This window comes from Pyxicephalus adspersus, chromosome 9 (genome assembly GCF_032062135.1).
Source record: "Pyxicephalus adspersus chromosome 9, UCB_Pads_2.0, whole genome shotgun sequence".
NCBI classification, from domain to species: Eukaryota; Metazoa; Chordata; class Amphibia; order Anura; family Pyxicephalidae; genus Pyxicephalus; species Pyxicephalus adspersus.
The window spans coordinates 2307052-2329343 of record NC_092866.1 but is presented as its reverse complement, the minus strand read 5'-3'; the positions used below and the strand labels follow the sequence as shown (position 1 = coordinate 2329343).

Here is a 22292-nt window from a genome sequence, read left to right as displayed (position 1 = left end):
GGGGAAATCTCCCCATTGTGGGAGGGGCAGAGACACAAACTACTGGGGGAAATCTCCCCATTGTGGGTGGAGCAGAGAGACAAGCACCGTACACCCCCGTAGAACGTTTTCATTGACAAATAACAAACAGTGATCCCCTCCCCCACATTCATCATTTTACATTCTTGCAGCAGGAAAATATCGAGCGGCTGCTTTGGTATTTATAAGAACCTTTTGATTTCCTGCTCGGTGCAGCACAATAAAGAAAATGTCCCCGAAAAACAAGGGACACCTTAGGTGAGAAAACCACTTCCCGGCAGGGCGGACGCCAGTCACAAACTCCTCAGCAATGGCGGTCTTGGGGTGATGGCAGCTTTTCTAGGACAGGGAGTATGCTTACAGGACAGCAGAGCAGAGATCACATCCGTATGCTGCTACTCCTCCATTGTCCAATGAGCTGCCTGGGGGCGGGACCAGGCTGTGCTGAGTTTTGGCCTACAACTACAACTACAAATCATGTGCAAGGTACCACAGCTCACCTATCACATGATCCAACCATAGGTATAAACCCAAAACCAAATAATTTGCTGCACTTGTTCGGGTTATGTGACAAAATGTAACTTGCACTATATAAGGCCAAGTTGTGTCCCCAAAGGGTGACAACACTCACTTATTTCGGCTGCTGTGTTGTCACCCATTCCTGCGTTCTCCCACAAGCAGCCCTGCCAATGCCCCATAGAATGTAGATGAAAAGTGTGACATTAACCTGGAACATTCACATAAAGGAATGACCCCCAGCTGATGGCGAATATTTCAGAAAAGGGAAGTGGTTGCAGATTATGTGGCTGGTTGATTCAAGGGAGAAGGGAGGAAGTAAACATTCACAGAACTGGCATTCGGTTCACAGAAGAGGACACGGGGACAACATCACTGGCCCGAGCCAAAGTCCTGGACGTAAAGGGAACCTGTCGCGCCAGACTGAGGCCATGGTGCCAAATATTGAGTAATTAGCAGTGGAAAATCCCTCCTGGTCCAAATGCTGAGCCCAGACATTGTGTCATTGGGTGCTGCAAATAATGGCCACTGGGAAAATAAATATTACATTGTAATAATAATGGTGACACCCTAAGAATAACATTGTTTTTGTGTCCTGGTGACCCCTGGTTTTCCTTATTGCTGCCCTGGTGTCACTGGCACATTTATATAGCGCTGACACATACCGCAGTACTGTACAGAGAAAGTCCCATCAGTCTCTGTACAGAGGAGCTGACACTCTAATGTCCCCCCACAGTCACACGCTATTATTATATATTTATATAGCTCTTACATATACCGCAGTGCTGTACAGAGAACACTGAGCCAGTCCCATCAGTCTCTGTACAGAGGAGCTGACACTCTAATGTCCTCCCAGACACCACCCCCCCCCCCCCCCCACCAACAGTCACACTATAAAATATACCGTACATTGATATAGCTCTGACATATACCATTGTGCTGTAAAGAGCCAGTACTGTCCCTGGGCCCCATTGAGGGTGGGGGGTCAGGGACACACATGGGAATTTATTTTGTTAGGTTTTTATAGTTTTCTCATATCGGTCATTTTTGATATTTTTGTTTCTTTCTGTAGTTTCCCGGGCGGTGCCACCCTGTGCCCTGTATATGGCAGGAAATGGTGGTGATGAGGTGTCACAGGTGCTCCGAGTTCCCCTGAAAGTGGTGATGGTCACCCCATGTGACACGGCACTACCTACCCACACAGAGGGGAAGAAACGAAACTTCAGGACTGATAAAGCTCCTTTCAAACCTTTCTGACATTCACTGCCCAGTGTTCATTATGATACTACAGAGACTCTTTAGTACCTAAAACTCTCAGTGCTCCTCACTGTACCCCTTGGCCCCTTCATTGGTCCCCCATTCCTTGCTGACCCCTCTGTGGTCCCTGATTTTGGTATGATAAATACATTTCTTTATATTGCTTATATTTTGGGGTCCCCTATGGAAGTGACAGCAGTACAACAAAGACCATCACGGTGGGGGGGGGGGGTTCCGGGGGGGCGGGTTGTATCCAGAATCAGGAATGTGATTGGACGTCTCTGCTTATATGGTGATTTCTCTATGGCCTCATATCTATTCGGAAATTATTTACTCAAATGTGGAATGATAATGGGCACAGCAGGGGTACAGACCCCGGAACCCAGCACAGGGATGGTAGGAGCCCCCTCATAATGGGTACAGTACGGGTAGAGACCCCGGGATCCAGCACAGGGATGGTGGTAACCCCTCATATTGGGCACAGCAGGGGTACAGACCCCGGAACCCAGCACAGGGATGGTAGGAGCCCCCTCATAATGGGCACAGTAGGGGTACAGACCCAGGAACCCAGCACAGGGATGGTGGGAACCCCTCATACTGGGCACAGCAGGCGTACAGACCCCGGAACCCAGTACAGGTATGGTGAGAACCCCTCATATTGAGCACAACAGCGTTACAGACCCGGGAACCCAGCACAGGGATGGTGAGAACCCCCCATACTAGGCACAGCAGGGGTACAGACCCAGAAACCCAGCACAGGGATGGTGAGAGGCCCCTCAAAATGGGCACAGCAGGTGTACTGACCCAGGGACCCAACACAGAGATGGTGGAACTCCTCATATTGGGCACATTTCTATTGGAGGTGCAATCTCTGAAAGGTGTTCTCTCACAATGAACCATTTGAATTTAAGATGAGTGACTACTTACAGGTTCTGGCTGCTGCAGTCTGAGGCCGCAATACACAGGTAGGTCATCTCCTGCAAGACACAGAATGATAGGGAGGTCAGAGCTGTGGACGGCACCAACATGGAGGGTGGACTCTACTCTGTGTATCCTCAAATCGGTAAAATAATGTATTTTAGAGAATCCTCTTAAATTCACTTTCATTCAAATAACCACTGCTGATCCTGCCAGGTCATTGTTCAAGCATTTCCTGTTATTGGGTGACAACACGCTGTCCCTGTCTAATAATTGTACATTTGTGTTGTCACCCAGTCTTCTGATGGAGACTACAAGTGGTTGTTACAGCACACATGTAGGCTGCAGGAGATCAGCAGCACTGAAATCAGACAATTATTCAATGAGTGTGAGCTCTGCGACCCACCAGTGTGCGGTCAGGGTATACTGCAGGCAGAAGTGTGACCGTTATCAATGACATCGGGAAGAGATCAGTACGAGGCCGCCAACCCTGCACCTCACTGTGACTGCGATGTTACTTAGTGTACTGCAACCATCACGCACTCCTGCTGTGCCCATTATGAGGGGCTCCCCTATCCAGGGCCTGTAACCCTGCGCTGTGGCCATTAAAAGGGGCTCTGTACCCCTGCTATGACCATTATAGGGGCCCCCTATCCTAGGTCTGTACCCTTGCTATGACCATTTAAAGGGGCCCCCTATCCTAGGTCTGTAGCCCTGCTGTGACCATTATAAGGCCCCCCCCTATCCTAGGTCTGTACCCCTGCTGTGCCCATTATAAGGGGCTCCCCTATCCTGGGTCTGTAGCCATGCTATTGTCATTATAAAGGGTTCCCTCTATTCTAGGTCTGTACCCCTGCTGTGCCCATTATAAGGGACTCCTCATATCCTGGCTATGACTCCTGATGTGCCATTATAAGAGGCTCCCCCTATCCTGGGTCTGTACCCCTGCTGTGCCCATTAAAGGGGCTCTCCTATCCTGGGTCTGTACCCCTGCTGTGCCCATTATAAGGGGCTCTACTATGTTGGGCCTGTACCCCTGCAGAGACTCCTTAAACCCCCAGGTGACCAGGACTTTTAGTATGGACTGGCTCAGCCCATCATGATCCACTTGTTATCACTTTTTGGTGGACTGACCCTGTAAGGAACAATAGCAGCGACACTGGCGTCGTGATTTGGAGGTTACTTGTGGCCCTGCGGGTTGTCACTGTGACATGGCCTGTCCTGCGGTTGGGAGCATCTTCTCTGAGATGGAACTGCTGCAGCTGTTTCCTTCCTGCCTGTCCCTAAGTGCAGCCATCTGCAGAGGAGCCACAGACAACGGGCACAGCTCAATCTGTGCTCACAGTCTTACACAACCTGCCAGCCTTTCCTGTTCCTCCTTCTCTGTGCCACACTGGGGGGGCGTGATGGAAGACGTGATGGAGATATTTTTATCCCCCGACCCCAAGCTGCAGCGCTCAGGATCCTAAAGAGAAGGAACTGCTAATTCTTACATTTTCACTAAAAAGAGATTTTAATGTAACCTTTGCTGCTCCATATTTTTCTGTTTATATTTGATCTGGAAGGTCAGTGCTGCCTCTAGTGGCTCACAAGGTCACTGCAATCAATCAGCAGAGAGCTGAAAAAAAGGGCTCCAAAATATTCAGGAAACACAACAAACAATGGGACTGATTTAATAAATCTCAACAAACCCAGAGAAAATAGATCATCATATGTGGACCTGAGTGATCCAGCAAACCTGGATTGGATCTGGTCCAGGATTGAAAACATTGGCCAATTATTAGCAAATGATTTTTAAGAAATCCATTCCAGGTTTGCTAGATCACCCAGGTTCACCCACGATAGTCTTCTCCAGTTTTGGAGAGGTTAATAAATCAGCCCCAATGTGTCAGTGTGACACCTGAAGGTATATATGACCCCCCTTTCTCGACAATGGACAAAGCCAGCTATGTCCAGGCATCATCCAGGGACCCCATCCTGGATCTGGGATTCACCTTGACTACAAAGTTGAACTGTTGCAGTTTTATCACTAGGGAAGAGGAGATTGAGGAAATGCTTCCTACTGCCTGCAGCAGACTGATGACTTCTATTTCTTAATCTATCAATGCATCATTCATTTGATCTATATCTCTAATGTATTGGTTTTATAATGTGATTAGAACTCCCCCATCAATCATTTCTCCCAATCTCCTCTCTGCACCAATAAAATCCTCTAAATTCATGTTGATGGTACAATGAATTTCTTTCTCTTGAGTAATGTTGCATTTCAAATGATATTGTGGTGTGATGCTGCCCTCTGGTGTTCATTTTACAATATATACCTCCAGCAGAATCCTCTCCACACACTCACCTGTAACAGGGGTTTAGCATTGTTGTGAATGGACACAATGTGGGTGACACCATTCCTGCTCAGGGACGTCGTGTCCTCAGCATCTAAGGACAAGAAATTAAAAGTAAGCCAAACGATTAACAAATTATCCCAATAATAAAGAATCATGGATGTAAATTATAATTAATAGATTGTCTGTTTTGTGAATAATACATTTACAACACAGGAGCAAAAATGGGATACAGGGACAGAATGTTGTCACCTTATAACAGGAAGTTCCTGAACAAGGATCCTCAATGGCAGGATCACCCACAATTACGTTAAAAAAGCTGCAGATTTGTAAAGAATTACAATAAACATAGTAAAAGTTAGCAGTGATTTTACAGATGGGGTTCACATCTCTGGCTTCATCTTCAGGTTTACTAAAAGTCTAAAAATTACATTTTTATCACTGCTCTCACCTCTTAAATTGCCCAGAAAGAACCCATCCAGGATCTGTAAGATAGAAACATACACAGTGACAATAGGAATGAAATAAACTGATAACACTTTCATTGTCTTCACTTCATCTGAATTACAAGGAGATCCCTTAGGTTGGTCATAGGTCACAACACTGCCTCCCAGCTCTGAAGTGTGCAGCACAATCCCATGGACAGGCAGCGTCCCCCATCCATTGCTAGTTTAAAGTGAACCCTCTCTTTTTGGTTTCAATTGCCCCAGCTCCGCCCCCTTAGTAGGTGACAAATGTGCCTAAAATGCCCTTCCTTTAGCCCCCTGTCCCACCCACATTGCCTAGGCGAGGGTGACATCACGTCCTGTGATATGCAGAGCAGGCAAAATCCTGTAAACGTGCCTTCTTGCAAGATTTTACCCAAATCTTCCCAGAAGGGGTGCTGCCATCTTGCCCCCCCCAGACAGGGGGGTAAGGGAAGAGTATTTCTAACTTATTAGAAACATTTGACACCTATTAGGTAGAAAGGAGGAGGAGCCTCTAATGATATAAGCCCCCCATCTGTTATATTGTGGAGGACAGATGTCACCTGTAGATTGCTTGGCCTCACCTGCCGTACACTCGGGGGAGGAGGTGTGTGATCTGTGAATGCCTCGGCACAATTCAGGAAATCTGCAGGCAGCATACAGATGATATATCTCTGAATAAATTATTCATTCATTTTATTTTCTGGGGGTTGGAGTGAAATCTGCAAATCTGCACTTTCAGAGGTCGGTGGGACAACACGTGTCACCGCTGTACAGATGGCTGTGGTGCACCTGGACCACCCAGGCTCTGATAAGTGATTCTGTTTATCTCCAATGGGGATCCTGCCAGATATTTCACAGCATCATCCGCAGGCTATTTTTGTGCTGTGTTTATCTCAGGTCGAACCTAAAAATAAATAGCTGCTATGACTAATAACCAATTCATATAACTCATGGGGGGACGAACTGCCCCATTAAAGGAGAACTGCTGAAGGTTGTGATTTTCAGTAGTTCTTGGAACTGCCCCATAAAGAAAGAATGGGGGCAATAGGGGAGAGCTGACAAACTAAACTCCCATCAGAACCTCCTGGGCACCACCATTCAGTTTTGGCAGCGGCTCCGTGTGGCCTTAGAAGGAAGCTCAGCCTGCCTATGTAATGCACCTGTCTGACCTCTATTAGTCCTGAGGGTGCAATGGACTGCACTGTGCAGGGCTAGCAGGCCCAGTGGATTCATAAAACCTACAGCAAATTTTATTCTGCACACAAGAATGGCTTCTATGTGTAACAAATCACCCATCCCTGCCAGTAACATTGGAGGGGCGGAGCCAGAAGAAACAAGAAGAGATACATTGTAACAAGTGACAAAGGGGGCGGGTCCAAGAAGGCCATGTGGAGGGCAGCCAATTGTGTGAACAGATTACATGCACCCTGTTCATTCTGTACCAATTCCTAAAAGCGTCTCAAACTCCATGACTTCATCTTGAATAGTGAGGAAAATTAACTTATCTGCCCCAGAGCTCCCTTACACCCCTCTACCTAAAATAATGTGCTTAGCCTTTGGTGACCCCAATATTACTCAACGCAGTATAAGAGGAATAAAGGGTTAATGTGGCCTTCCTCCGCTGGCTTATCCCCTGAGTAATGTCTTCCCCGGTGACAACAGCTGCTCGCCACCGCAGTCTAATTTTAGTTGATCCCACTTACACCGCAGTTTAACCTTTACCCACGAGATCTCCTGAGCATAACATGCAGACCGACGTCACATAAACATTGCAATCCCTGCACGGATCCATCAAATCCAATCACGGCAAAGCATTCCCAAGTCTCAGGGAGCCTATGGAGGGATTTATAAATCCCCATTTCCTGGGGAGCAGAGGAGGATTTCTGTTCTTAGGACCCCACAGCCTGCAAAGTTCAGAGGTGATTTGGGGGCAATTTGTGCTGCATCACACTAATGCATGCATTTATTTTAAATGGGATTGCACCGCAGGTTAATGCAGCACAGGAATGGACTACAAAGTGAACTGCAAGCCTAGGAGGATGAAGAGGTCACCCACCCCTTCCCCATGCCTAATATTTTTACAAACAATTCCCTTTCCCTCCATCTCTATACTGTAGATCTCCTGCACTTCCAGTCTCCATGCACTTGTTCCTGCTTCAGCTGTACATCATTGACAGCTAATAGTGACCACAGCAGATCAAACCTGAGCAATGTGACAGCACTTTCCAAAGGTGTATGTGACAGGGTGACAACCCAGAAGAACAACTTGGAGCCAGGGACTGTGGGTTGTCACCCAGGAAGCACCTGCACAAGGGCCTAATGGCAATTTTGCTGATGTTAAAGGTTCACTCATTTGGTTAACATCGATTTCAGATATATAACAATGAAAAAACACAGAAGAGAGATCTATTAGCAGTTACCTGGCTCATTCCTCCACCCATGGCTCTCTCCGGGGTCGGTTACCAAGAGCTGCAAACAAACACAACACACCTGGGTGATTGTCTGCAGGGAGAAACTTTACAACAACAACTGAAACAAAGTGACAACAGACAGAGTCACCCAGCAGGAGAATGACAGGTTCTCTTACCGGTGGGGAGGGTGACCAGACTTCAGGCTGTACAGGGCAGCTCTGAGCTTCTCAGGAAAGGTCCAGCATATGACCAGCCATGGCGGAGATCCAGATTACTGGTGCAGGTGGGGCACCCCTGGTGGCAGCGACACGCTGATCGGACCAGTGTCAGGTGACAACATGCAGGAGAGAGAATTGTCTTGCTGTTTACATGGGATAGAGCCTCTGTATACAACTCACTGCAAAGCTACCCAATGGCCTTCTGAATGACCAGGCCTTTTAAAAATGTATTCATCTCAATATCATGTAGCTGGTGCTTATATGTAATGCTGAGGGAAGAGGGGGGTTGAAATAGAGAGCGGCACTACACGTATGTATATGCATCAGAAAGTGCCCAAGCACAGGGCAGGAAGGTATTTAGCCTTGTTCTGCATACTGACCAAAATATGGATGGCACCGTGCACTAGAGGGCGCTACATCTCACTCATAGTTGTACAACAGTAGGTAAACTCCTGCTTTTAGGCCAGATACAACCTAGCCAGTATTCCAGGCGGCCTAACGCCCCCTAGTTATTTATTGATTGAACTGGCCTAATTGAATTGTTGCAAAATCATCGAGTTCCCACACAGTAACCCCAATTACTATGCCTAAAGAGCAGAAGAGCGCAGCTACCAGTCTCCAGAAGGTTGACCTCGAACGTCGTATCTTCAACCCTGGACTGACGAATTATTCTTCGTCCAATGCTGGAACAAAGCCCTGTGTTTATTGTGCAACGACACCAACAGTACTTTCAAGCGGTCGAATCTCAAGGGGCATTTCCATGGCAAGCACGCGCACACGTAGAGAGACTACACCGCGGATGAGCAGAAGACAGAGGCTGATCGCTTGCAGTCATGGTTGGAAAAAACCTTTCCTTGGACATCTTGTTTTTTCTGGCCTAGTGTGCCTTCCAGACCTCCTGAAATGGCCTAGTAGCCCAAAAAGTTTGCTGACCCCTGCTCTAAGTGAAGGGTGAAGATTTATTGTCAGACAAATGGCAGAGATATATAAAGCATTCCTTTTTCCCCATCAGTGATACAGTCCATTATAAGGCCATTTATTCCAACCTGCACAGGGCTGTTCCAGGCTTGTTGGCCATCATCAGTGCAATGCATAAAAAACATGGTTTCTAAGGGGTGGGAACCCGGGGAACAAATGGTGCTCAAGGGACCTTTCAAGGGTCCCTTGAACTTTCAAACAGTTCTCAGTTTGCTGTACTTCTACCATACACTAGAATAGGAATTACATGCACAGTAAACTGTATTCCTCAGGGAAAGATTTGAATAGCCGACCCATTATCGAAAAATAAAGCTAAAAATAGTCTATTTACACATCTGAATATTGCCATAATACTATATCATACATATTACTATATCAATAAACATCAGATCCTTCTCTAAACCTCCAATCTAATCCTTTATACAGCTCTGCTGCACACAGGCAGCCTGAGTGACCCAACTTTATCTCCGATTCAGTTAAGCAGCACAGCTTGGTCACCTGCCCACCCCGCAATTGGCCTGTAAAGGAACAGCAGTATGTTAATGATGTCATCTTTCTGCTCTATACTCATTATTGTCAATAATATCAGGCCTTAGGTCTCATTGCCTCTCCCCCCCCCCCCATTAATCACAAGGAATTTTCAGATTTATTTAATCATATAATTGATAAACTGAAACCAAACACCAAGGACAGCTGTGACAGGGTTCAAGTAAACCAGCTTTATTGGTAACACAGAGGAAGGAATCACATTTCAGTAAATTAAGCGATGAGGTAACATGGCGAGTGGACCGCAAAGAAATTTTGAGGTTGTTCTGGTCGGAGTGAGTCCCACAGGCATCCATCTTACTTCTTCCATTCGTTCTTGTCGTAGTCCCACTTGGAGGACAATCCCTCCACGGGGTTGACCCTCATGTCCAGCATTCTCTTGGTCTGCATGGCCACCCAGTCTTCAGAAAGAGTGTGGGGGACTTCGCCGAACACTGCGTAGATTGGAAATAGAATGACATTGTGGATAATCTGCTAACATTCTGCCCTCCCTGGTCCACTCCCTCATCAACAAATAATGAAGTCTATATGAGGAGTTTCAAATAACCAGTGGGAAATAAATACAAGGTATCAAGCATAGTAATGAGCACAATCAAACCTCTGATGCGTTTCAGCCTATGGCATCCTCAGGGGAGTTCAAAGACTTTAATTCAGTGCTGTAAGTGGGTAAACAATGAACCAGTCCCAAGGTGTGGGGATGCTTGAATATAAGCAGGTAAGGAGGGAGGAATAGCTAGCGAGTTATGCTTGAATCAGAAGTTAGGAGGTTCTGGAAAATCTGCAGACAGACTGATTGAGGTTTGTTAGAGAGGATTCCTAGTAGGAGTTGTAATATTAAGTTGTGGAGTGTCCAATGAAACTGGTAGTTGTCGAGATATAGCTCTAGGGAGGAGAGGGATACTCCTGTCACCCATAAACATGTCTGTCAGACCAGGAAAAGTCACTCCCCTGAGGCAGTAGTGTGCACAATGCTTGATACATTTCATTGTCAAATAGCATAAGGCTTGGCAACATTTATTGAACTGGAGAATTTGTGGGTGCTCCATTAGAATTATTTCTAATGAAATCTTTAAATATCACTAATTTTTACTGTATGTCTTGTGAATCCCCAGCAATATCATCACAGGGTCTCTGCTTCTTTATGCGGGCCACACATGGTAGCCCAGGAACAGGTATTCAGGCAGTAAGACAGCACCCCGACTATTTGTATTCTTAGCAAACAAACAGTCAAAGCAGCCCAGAGGCATTCTTAGCAGGTGGTCAAACATGGTAGCATGGACTACAAGCATTCTTATCAGTCTGACTGGTAGTCATTTGCAGCACAGGAACCAGTATTTGTATTAGGTGATCAGTGAACCCCAGGAAGCAATCAGACATAGCAGCCCAGGAACTAGTAATGGAGGTAGTAAAATAGGGCAGCTTGGTTACTTGTATTAGCAGGCAGTTAGGCATGGAAGCCTGGACATTAATATCCTTATTAGGAGGTCAGACATGACAGCCTAGGAATCAGTGTACCTAGCAAGCAGCCAACCATAATGGCTCAGGAACCAGCAATAATAGTGGTAAAATATGGCAGCCTGCTTGCTTTAGTAGGTGATGAAATCATTGTAGCCCAGGGACTTCTATTCTCAGAAGATGGTCAGTTACCAGTATCCCTAAAAAGTAGTTAGGCCTGGTAATCCTGCACATGTTACCCTTAATATCATGATATGTAGACAAGCTTTTTTTATGACCACTTTAGAACCTGTCAGACCAAGATTTGGATTGTTCAGGGCATTGTGCAAGTTCTTCAACTTACCAAATTTCCTCTGCCACATGATGAGGATAGCAGAGAGTCCGATGAAGATGAGGGTTCCTCCCAAAACAGTCTTCCACTCATTTGATCCCTTATTCATATCAGCAAAGGTGTTGTTAAACTTGATGTAGTACACTATGAAAGGGGAGAAGAAAAGTGTTATATGCTTTGCTTGCTATCCCGAGACATCTGCTGCCCCCTACTGGCTATGGAAACTGCCCATCTACCAAGAGGTGGCACAAACACTGGAGGAACCACAGCTGGTAACCCCAATCTCAGGGTGGTAAAAAGGAGACTGCTCACCCCTTCCTCTCCTACTTCATTCCCAACCAATCATCATACTTGATGACTTCATACACCTCAAAGATAAAGATCACAGTGCAGTAAGCCTTTCTGGGAATGCCTTTGTGGATTAGGCCTGAGGTTTGATGCAGACAAAACCACAAACCAACTACAGAAGCAGGTGAGAAAATCTGACCATGGGACCATGGTTGTGTAGGAAAAGCAATTTCTGAGTCAGGGTTAAAAATAATGGGTGGTCCCAGGTTTAAAACTGGGAATTGCTTTTGGTAAAATCCACCATGATTGAAAGAACTGAAATGCGATGAATGAGAGGGGCAGGCCAGGGACAGTATGGCTGAGGAGGAAAGATGATGCTGGACATCCTCTGCCAGAAGTGGGCTCCGACTTGCTGCAGCTTCTCATGCACTCTTAGTGTACAGTGAAGTCCGAGTAAGCAATTTCAGTCCCGGACAGGAGCTGGTACAACTGTGCAAGACTGAAGGGGAGGCTGGAGGGCAGATTTAACAAAGGGGAGGCTGGAGGGCAGATTTAACAAAGGGGAGGCTGGAGGGCAGATTTAACAAAGGGGAGGCTGGAGGGTGAATTTAAGCAAGTGTAATTGGAACTCTTGACATGAGATTATACCAGAGACTACTCATAACCCAGTGCAGGATCAGAAGTCCAATACCGTTACAAAAGTTACAATAACATATTCCTCCAAAAGATCCCAACCCATTATAGACTTACACTCCAATTTCTCTTTGTCTGACAGCGACTTCCATGATCCCTTTTCCTTTTCTTTCAACGCCACCTGTTCAGAGGTCAGTTGCCCTACAAATGGCACATCTGGGAGTGGGGTTCCCCTGTTGTCATGGTATGTGGGGAGGGTGTAAGATGGAATAGCCACACTTGCTGCAAATGAAAGAAGACAAGTTCAAAACAAATGAAAGTATCTAAGCCCAAACCTGAAATTTTGCAGCTCATCACCCTATGGATGTGGTGACTGCATTAGTTCTCCTTTTACAGCCAGCACAGCCATAGTCTGCTAAGCTGTAATAAATTTTTTTTCCTTGGGTTCGGATACACTTTTAAAAGCAAATGCAACAAACAGATGAAAAACAAATACGTTTTATTAATATCATCTACACAGGTATGTGGTCTTAGCTGTCTATCCATTTTCATGCCTAGTTTTAAACCTCCAATCAGGGTCCCAGAACTGCAGGAATAATAACCGCACCATATTTTCTACAGAATCATCTGATAATTTCACCAAAGTCACTGCGTTCAGGTTACAGCAGCAATGTGCATTAGGATGGCGACTACACACATGTGTAGAGATCTCAGATTTGGAGCAAAGTCTCCATAATAAACCCCACATGATTAATGTGAAATGACAGCATTTTTAAATCATGAACAAAAGTTCAATATATATATATATATATATATAAATCTTAGCTTTGATTGGAAATCATTTTTGGACACGTTTACGGAATTCACAGGTTAAAGAGGACCAGTTATACCGAGTTTTAAGTTCATACTACTATCAAAATAAGTTAGTGAAAACGTGAAATATTTCAGTGTCATTTGTGATGGGACTGAGGAATACTGAACAGGTACGTTTACAGCCAGGGGGCCAGCTAGTCTGGGACACTTTACAAACCCGATCACTATAGGCTCAATTTATAAAACATGAAATCCGGCATTCCCTCCTAGGAATCTTCCAGATCTATGCGTTTCAATGGCAGTAATGGAATCCCACCAGGGAATGTCATTCTCTGTTTTATAAATAGAGCTCCAGGAGTTGGTAAAGTGACAAACTGTTTAAACAATTGTGTAAATGCAAGAAATCTTCCAGTAACATTATCACCGTAGGAATATAAAAAGTCCTCTCTAAGCTTTTAAAACAAAGATCAATATTTAGGAAAAATACAAGGAATCTGGCTTTAAACTGAACAAAGCTTTTGCCATTACTAGAAAGCTCATTTAGGGTGAACAAACACAGCAATCTGACGTCTCGAATTGAATATAGTTTGGATTGAAGTTTTGTTACAAGTGTGCTCTTCTATTTGGTAATAAATATTGCAATTTTTTTATATTAGCCCTGAAAGGGACTGCGGATTAGCTGCTACCATCAATCTGCCTAAAGCCCATCACTAAAAATTGGGAAAGAGGGAGCTGCACCTCCAAGCCCACTGCTAACCTATTAAAACTTATCTGAATCCATTACCTGACTCTTCTGTGTGAGTTATTCCAAAATGAAGACCAGTGATCTACCACCACAGTCCAGGCCCTGTAAGTCCCCCCTGATCTTTGAGGATGCCCTTAGGACTGGCATTGGCACTGACATTGAAAATGCCATGATCTTGTGTGTGCCCCTTTATTGGTCTTTTTCAGCTAATGAAATGGATATTTCTAGGCACGCAAAGAATAAACTTTTTAAACTAGTAAAGATGTAGTCTTGTAGGGGTCAACCTACTGTATGATTGCAATTCTAGGTCTTCAGGTAGCAGGAGTAAAATCAGTCAGTTATGATATCTGCAAACATCCATGGCAGGCGATAACACAGCAACTACCTATGGTGGTGATGAAGAATAATATTGTTTTATGGAATTGACCAATCAGAATGGAAGAGATCTCTCAGAAGAAGAAACATGTATTAGTTGTAGGAGGAATATATAAGTGACCCTTTATACAATTGCTGTGTTTGTGCACCTTCACCACTCCCAGTAAATCAACCACTAACATACCAGGGTTGTGACAGATACCCCCCAGCATACTTACCATACAGGACCGTACAGAGTCTCCCTTACAATACCGCAAACTGTCATTGTCATAAAGTGAATTGGTCACACACAAGGAATACAAAGCTTTGAATTCAATGTATTGTATGTGAAAAGCTACACTCAGACATCCATTACTTACAATGTCCCTGCAGACAGGCAGAGGTAGACAGGGCTCTTCTTCCAACCAATCGCAGTACTTGTGAGGACAACATCTTGCAAGCTGCCAAAAGAAAAAACAAGTGGAAGATTACAGACAAACCACACATAACGTCTCACTGTAAGGAAATACATTACAATGATTCATAGATGATATCTTACTACAGCACAACAATGCAGCTGGAAACAGCAGCCATTACAATGTTTAATATTAAAACGGAGGTAAAGTTTCACTTTTACACATGCTTGATCAGGCCGGTTATTATGGAGAAAAGGGCAGGCGATGTCCCTTCTGCAATAATGCGTCTTACCTGCCTGATTCATCTGGGTTTCTGGTGACAGAAACCCACCGAGCTTGCGCAGCCTTCACTTTGGCTGTCAGGGAAACCCACAATTCCGGCTTCCCTTGCAAGTTCAGGAGATGAATGAATCATGAATAAAGTCATCACAGCACAGCCAATCAAGATGGTCATGCCAGGATGACTCCCGAAGATAATTTTCAGGAAGAAGAAGAGAAGGAAGATGGCGGCGCCCTATGTAGAACACAGGCGAGTCGCTCGGCTTTAGTTCCGCACGGAAGATGCAAATACAGCGGAATGGACTAAATGGAGCAATGGATCAAATTTCAACTGTGTGCATTCGGATTAAAGGGTCTCCGTATTCTCCCTAGAATTTGTTTTAAGCTGGGTGGCAGCCTCTGTATTGTGATCCAGTTTTTCAGTAACCACCCAAAAACTTCTGGGCGGTTACTGAAGAGTGCCGGTTGGTGCGCCCTGCTAAAAGGGGCGGGGGAGATCACTGGGTCTATAAAATTTCAAAATGTAATTCTCTCCTGTGTTAAATATAACACTGAAAGTTAAAAAAAAACAAAAAAAAAAAACTGTTAAATTGTACTTGTCAAATATGTACTAAATGCCTAAACTACTATAGTGACCTGACAATGCCGATCAGAAATCTTATACGGGGTTATCAGCCTCAACCAGTTGTCTCAAATACTACAAAGCCCCCCGGCTCTGTAATAAAGGATAAGTGGTGGGGTGAGGTCTGTAGTCCTGTCCTAGAAATAAACATTTATAGCACCCATAAAAAACAGAGTAAATTAAATTGGTCCTCTTGAACAAGAAGTCACCTGGGGGGAAACAAATAGCCCCCACAAATGGTGAAAAGCAATATATTATATATTTATTCTAAGCCCCCCTCTTTGTGTATCCAAACCTATTTCAGAAGCCAAGAACCTGCCATACAGCAAACATTCCTTGCAGGTAAGATGCTGAACCACTGTGAATATGAATTGATCTGACAGCTAGCAGATTTAAGATGAGCAGCCCGGCGTTGGATGTGCTGGAAGGTGATTGGAGGAAAAAAAAAAAAAAAAATAAACTGAATTTTCCTGTTAGCTCTGCCATTGAAGTGACCTCTTCCTGAAGGTCAGGACGCCTTTCACAAAGAAGAAAGAGATTAAAGGGAATTCTACTATAATACAAACCCAGAAATTATTTTAAGCTGGGTGGGAAGAAGGTGTAGGTGGGTGGCAGCCCCGGTATTGCGGCCCAACTGTTCAGTAACCACCCAAAAATAGCCAGGTGGTTACTGAAAAGTGCCAGGTGGTGCGCCCAGCTAAACGAGGCCGGGGAGATCACCAAGGACTGGTGAATATTACCAAGGGGGTTTTTTCTACACTTGGTAATGCTGGTAATGGAGCCCATGTATGGTAGCACACCCATGAGAAGTTTAATAGATTCTCCATCAGTTATTGTCACATGACCGGCAATCAGCTGCACAGAAATCTGGGGGCGGATTAGGTGCCATTCAGGTCCTTCCAGCTCAACCAAAAGTCTCAACAAAATCAAAACTTTTCAGTTGGACTCATTCCGTACAAAATATTTTTATCCCCAAGGTTTTAAAAGGGGTGAAGAATTTGGGTTCCTGAATTTGTTCCTCATTAAATGTTGTGTCACCGAGATAGAAGAGGTAAGAAATCTTATTGTCACCTCTGCCCCTCTTCTGGTGACAACTTGTAAGCCCCAGTGCTGCATAAAGTGTTGGCGCTACATAAAGTTTAGTAATAATAATTGTGAATTTTTCAATTTTTAGTTACTGTAGATTTCTTTAGATTACCCTATGACAATGATCACCAGGAAACAGAATAATTCTGTCCAATGGGGACACAGATTTCACTAAACCCTGATAGAGAGACTAGATAGAGAGAATGGGATTTATATTATAAAAAGGGAAGAGGGGGGGTCAGGAAAGGAAAACATGTGAGAGCAAATAAAAACCAGCTTCCTCCAATGACAAATGGGGTCATGATTTGGGTGTCAAAGGCCTGAAAAGGGACCCTGGGACCAGAATCACCCTTGGAGCATGTGACCTTCTCCCAGAATGCATTGCTGGGTCTGACATGGGGGAGGGGAAAATGAATGAGCTCTGACACCAAGCTCACTTGGGAGGGCAACTATAACAGGAGGGGTAGTTGTTCCTTCAAGAGAGCCTGTCACTTCGCTGAGTGTCAGAAAGTCCTGGTGTCAAGTTCTTCTGATTCAGAGAATCTGACAGGTGATCTCTGTACAACTGCACGGTATATGTTAGTGAGACATACATATCTCTATCTCATCAGACAAGCCCACTGTTACCAGTTCGTTATTTCTGTGCCTGTTGTGGGGGCTTCCGGTAATGGATGAAGGGTCACCGTGGGCATTAGGCTGCAGTGCTCCGACCTTTCAGCATTTTCAGGAGCATTGCATAGAGCAGACGGGTCAGCACCCCCCCCAATTAAAGAGCCCTGGGTATCAATGACCCTAACACCAACTTCCTGGATGCCCTTGCTTGGGCAACCCTAACAAGCATGCTCCAGAAGCACCCCATGTGACCTGACATTATGGAAGCACTCTGACCCATCACAATCCAGCCTTGTCGGGGGGGAATATTTCCTCACCTTCAAGAACTGGGGCCTAAAATCCCCTTCACCCAACACATGTCAGAGGCCACTGTAAGCTGAAAATAATGGATATTACACAGAGATATAAATAAATGAGCCATTCTGCGTTATTGCTGGGGTTGTGGCCTCCCCTGAATGCCCTGGGAAACCGCTTGTAAATTGGTGGAAATGCTCTAAATGACTAATAAAGTCCCCTTCTGTGTTGTGTAGCGCACACAGGGCCCGGTATTCCGGGTAATTTATGTAGAAAGCCATCACTACACACACCCTACCCCGCTCACCTCAGCTGCTGCCGCCTGCCAAGAACAGAGAGAGGACACCGGAACCAGCGAGATGACAGAGCCGGATAGACAAGACTCCGCCCACTACTGCTTGCGCACTGCACGCTGGGATATCGCTGGAGGACCTGAGCAATGTACAGCAGCTCCGCCTTCTCATATTGTAATTCCGCCTCCTCTGCGCATCTTGGCACCGCCCCCTTCCTAATGTAATGAAGAACCCTGTGCGGCTCCGCCCTCTCGTCTTCACAGGGTGACCTAAGGTATCTTATGTACAGATATGGCTCAAAGTCAGATGGCAAACGTTTATATTCCATACATTTGCAGGCTGGTACTATGTGGCATTCGGTTGCTAAGGTCAGGTTGCCCTCAGTTAACATGGCGGCCGCGGTACTCGCTGCGCGTCACGTGACGAACAGCGGCTGGTGATTACGACGGCTCGCTGTACGACTGTGTGTGCCAGAGCCTGCCGGGAGCGCCTGGAGAACCGAGGTGAGAGAGGGACGGGGTGGCCTCCGTGTATGGAGATTACTGTATGGAGATAAAGATATATAGGGGGAGCAGTGCATGGGCCTATCCATAGGTGGCAATAATGGGATATAAATATTATTCCAAACCATTCTCCTGTCTCCTACCCTCCCCCACATCACCGATGTGACCCTGTCATCTGTCCCCCTCCCTAATTCCACATATTACTAACCTTCCCAATAGCTTCTGTCAGCTTTTTATCACTAGACACTCATTCCCCCTCTTCTGGCCTATCTGCCCCCTCCCATTACATATCATCTGCCACCTTTCCCCTCCCCCGCATATCATCTGCCACCTTCAGATCATCTCAGAGATCTCCCATCAGATTATTCCTCTTCCCCTAGATCAGCGTTCACACTTCGGGTGATCAGCCTTTGCTTCTCTTCCTCCCCGAACTCATCTCCTTCTATCTTTCACCTGCGACATCCCCCATTGCATTACCCACCCCCGATATTGCCCGTCGTCGCATTTCCTGCCCCTGCCATCGTTGCATTACCTGCCCCGTCATCGCCCATTGTTGTATTCCACGCCCCCTTTATTGCCCGTCGTCCTATTCCTCACCCCGGATGTAACCGATCGTTGCATTCCTGCCCCCCGATATTGCCCATCGTCCCATTACCCACCCCCTGATATCGCCCATCGTCACATTACCCGCCCCCTGATATCGCCTGTCGTTGCATTACTTGCCCTCAGATATCATCCCTGCCCCCCAATATCGCCCATTCTTGCATTACCCACCCCCCAATATCGCCCCTTGTTGCATTACCGCCCCTTTCATCACCCATCGTCACATTCCCCGCCCCGAATATGGCCCGTCATTGCATTACCCACCCTCCGATATCACCCATCGTCGCATTCCCCGCCCTCCGATATCGCCTGTCGTCGCATTTCCCGTCCCCCAAATATCGCCTGTCATCGCATTCCCCGCCCTCCCTGTATTGCCCGTCACTGTATTGCCCACCCTCCTGGTATCGCCCGTCGTCATATTCCCCGCCCTCCGATATCGCCTGTTGACACATTGCACGCCCTCCCAGTATCGCCCGTCACCTTACTTCCTCCCCATGGTCTGCCTAGATTTGCACTGATGATGATGCCCAGTATCAGGACAGCTGACGCCTTTGTCTTAGGCCAGGAAAGTTCCCAACTAGTACAATGATTTTCATTGGCTGGGGTTGGGCTCTAGTGGGTCAGTGTTGCCCCCGAACCGCAGTGATTTTCTGCCATACAATAGCTGCAATGCTGTCCTTGTCATCTGTATTTTAAAACTTCTTTTACAATCTTCCTACATTTTCCGCTCTTCTTCTACAGAAAATGCCAGTCTTCAAATTGACAACACAAGCCTACTGTAAGATGATGCTGCACGGCGCCAAGCACCCGGCCTGTGCTGTAAATGGCATTCTGGTAGCTGAGAAGCTCCGGCGCAAGGATAGCCAACACCAGGTGCTGTTTGTGGACTGCATTCCTCTCTTCCACGGAACCATTGCGCTGTCCCCGGTACTGGAGGTGGCTTTAACCCTGGTGAGAAATCATCCAACATTCCTACTATTAATTGCACTACAGAAATCGGTAAAGTGGACCTATCATCAGATTTGTGCATAGGTAGTATGTCCGGCACTGGCAAAACTTCCAAATGCCATTCTCTGCAGGACAAACCACCTTTGTTCAGACAAATTCCATGGTCACATCTACTTCCTGTGCAGAGATGACGCTGGCATGTAAATCCTGGAACCTGTGCAACTCTTGGCTGTGTTTACCAATGTCTGACACAGATCATTCACCGGATACCATTATATGTCAGGAATGTTCATGCACAGTAATCTCCCCGGACCCATTTAGCTGGGCACACCACCGGGCACTTTTTGGTAACCACCCAACTTTATTTGAGTGGTTACTGCACAGTTGGTAAAGAGGTCGCCATCGCCTACAGATTCTTCCCAGAAGCCTAAAAACAATTCTGGGGAGAGTACTGATGTAGACATAAAAAGTTACTGACAGGTCCACTTATCTATGAATCATAAATCAGGGCACCAAACCTGCACTCAATTCATAGTCTCTATGCAAAAACCTGGAGCCAGTTTATTATGGATATCTATCTAATCTATCAATCGTTACATAGGTAGGTTGAAATAAGTCCATCCAGTTCACCCACTAGGGAAATAAGCATATCCCAGATATAAAACCCTATGGGCATAGTTGATCCAGAGGAAGAAAAAAAAAGTCCCGGGTACAGTTTTCTCCAACGGGAAAAAGATTCCTGATTCCATGAGGCAATCAGATGTTCCCTGGATCAGCAGACCCTATTATCTTTACTTTAAATCCTTAATCCCCAGTTATATTCTGTGCTTCTAGAAATCATCCAGCTTTTTCTTAATGCAATCTATAGAACTTGCTGATACTATCTGAGGGAGCCGATTCCACATTTTCACAGACCTTACAGTAAAGAATCCCTTCCTTATCCGGAGATAAAATTTAATTTCCTTCAGATGCAAAGAGCGCCCCCTTGTGGTTTGTAATGACATTAAAGTTAATAATGGGGAAGAGAGTTCTCTATATGGACCGTTTATATATTTATACAGGGTGATCATATCCCCCCTTATACGTCTCTTCTCAAGGGAGAATAGATTAAATTCAGCTAATCTCTCCTCATAGCTGAGCTCTTCCATTCCTTTTATTAGTTTAGTTGTCCTTCTCTAAGCTGGGGCTTAATCTAACCTTTGCAGGAGCTGCATGGTTTTAGTGATTGCACAAGTGCAGTGCAGCATGCAAACCATGGCATGAGACGTTAAAGAATCCGACAAGTGTGAGAGGCAGAGTCCTTCCTCCTGGTGAAGGTAAACCAAGCATTGTGTATGCCAGTCTGTGATAAAAGGAGCCAATGTTTGAAAATAAAGAAAAAAAAGACAGAGCTATGATGTTCCATGAAAACCCTAAAGAGCTGCTATGCTTATATAGTAATCCCCAAAGCCTCACCTTATGTCTCTTCTTTTATTTGTAGATCGATACTTGGTGCAATGAGAACGGTTATGTGATCGCTGGGTACTACCAAGGCAACGAACGCCTCAAGGATAACAGGTTAGTCTGGGTCACCGGTTCTGTGTTATGTGTAAAGCCCAAAAACCCTTCCTTGTACCTCACCACGTGTTAATTGTAGAATTCTGGTAACCATTTTATTACAATCTTTATAGGTTTTGTTAGGAAACAAGTAACTGACTCTGTGTTTTAGTCCTAACCAGATCGCAGAGAGAATCGCCACACGGATCGCCGAGGGTTACAACGATGCTGCTCTGATAATGGTAACAAAATCATCCTGAATTCATAATTACATTTCTGGTATCCCACAATGCAATGTAAACTCCTTTTTTTAGGCATGTGCATTGCAGTATTTATATAGCGATGACATATTAAGCAGCGCTGTACATAGTCATCTGACTAGCTGTCCCTCAAAGGATGTCACAATCTAATGTCCCTACAATAGTCATATGTCATTATCACAGTCTAAGGACAATTTGGGGGGAAGCCAATTAACCTAACTGCATGTTTTTGGATTGGAAGTTAAGTGCTGATCACATCATGCATTGGGGTCCCAGGGTCCTCTGGTACATAGAAAGGCTTTCTGAGAACTAGAAAAGTCTGCTCTTAGTGAGTTGTATTGATTTTGCTTATTAGATTTTTTGGGGTTCCCTTATGACCCGGGGGGGGGGGACTATAGAGTCTTTCATTGTCCTGGGATAATAAGCCAATCAGAGGCAGGAATATCCAGGGACAGGCTTAATGAAAGACAGATAAAAATGCACCTAAAGCACCCAGTTCATCCACCATAGGTTACCTTGGGTAATGACCATGCTTGTCTTCAGCTTTTTT

The 22292-nt window shown here is 45.5% G+C and overlaps 3 protein-coding genes across 8 annotated transcripts in view; 1 reads left to right on the top strand and 2 right to left on the bottom strand.

Annotated features, from left to right (window-relative positions):
• The window catches only part of LOC140338285 (dual specificity protein phosphatase 22-A-like), a 17901-nt gene extending 9619 nt beyond the window's left edge, over window positions 1–8282 (bottom strand). The window contains exons 1-5 of one of the 6 annotated variants that reach the window (XM_072422438.1): window positions 8106–8282; window positions 7939–7987; window positions 5500–5533; window positions 5060–5142; window positions 2719–2768 (exon numbers count right to left, since the gene is read on the bottom strand). In XM_072422438.1, the coding sequence (XP_072278539.1) occupies window positions 2719–2768; window positions 5060–5142; window positions 5500–5533; window positions 7939–7959 (188 nt within the window). In that variant the 5' untranslated portion in view covers window positions 7960–7987; window positions 8106–8282. Of the gene's footprint in view, window positions 1–2718; window positions 2769–3843; window positions 3947–5059; window positions 5143–5499; window positions 5534–6099; window positions 6247–7938; window positions 7988–8105 lie in introns of those variants that run through there. The other 5 variants (XM_072422439.1, XM_072422436.1, XM_072422440.1 and 2 more) reach the window with 5 other exon arrangements.
• A 1541-nt stretch (window positions 8283–9823) lies between these two features.
• COX4I1 (cytochrome c oxidase subunit 4I1) lies at window positions 9824–18045 on the bottom strand. Its single transcript, XM_072421488.1, has 5 exons — window positions 17907–18045; window positions 14671–14751; window positions 12496–12660; window positions 11470–11601; window positions 9824–10105 (listed from the first exon to the last, which is right to left on the bottom strand). Exons 2-5 carry the CDS (start codon window positions 14741–14743, stop codon window positions 9969–9971), a joined length of 507 nt encoding a protein of 168 aa, XP_072277589.1. The 5' UTR covers window positions 14744–14751; window positions 17907–18045; the 3' UTR covers window positions 9824–9968.
• A 232-nt stretch (window positions 18046–18277) lies between these two features.
• EMC8 (ER membrane protein complex subunit 8) overlaps window positions 18278–22292 on the top strand; it is a gene marked incomplete in the record, with an annotated part of 16568 nt that continues 12553 nt past the window's right edge. Inside the window, 4 exon segments of the mRNA XM_072421487.1 lie at window positions 18278–18395; window positions 19740–19949; window positions 21427–21503; window positions 21655–21724. Coding sequence (XP_072277588.1) covers window positions 19743–19949; window positions 21427–21503; window positions 21655–21724 — 354 coding nt within the window.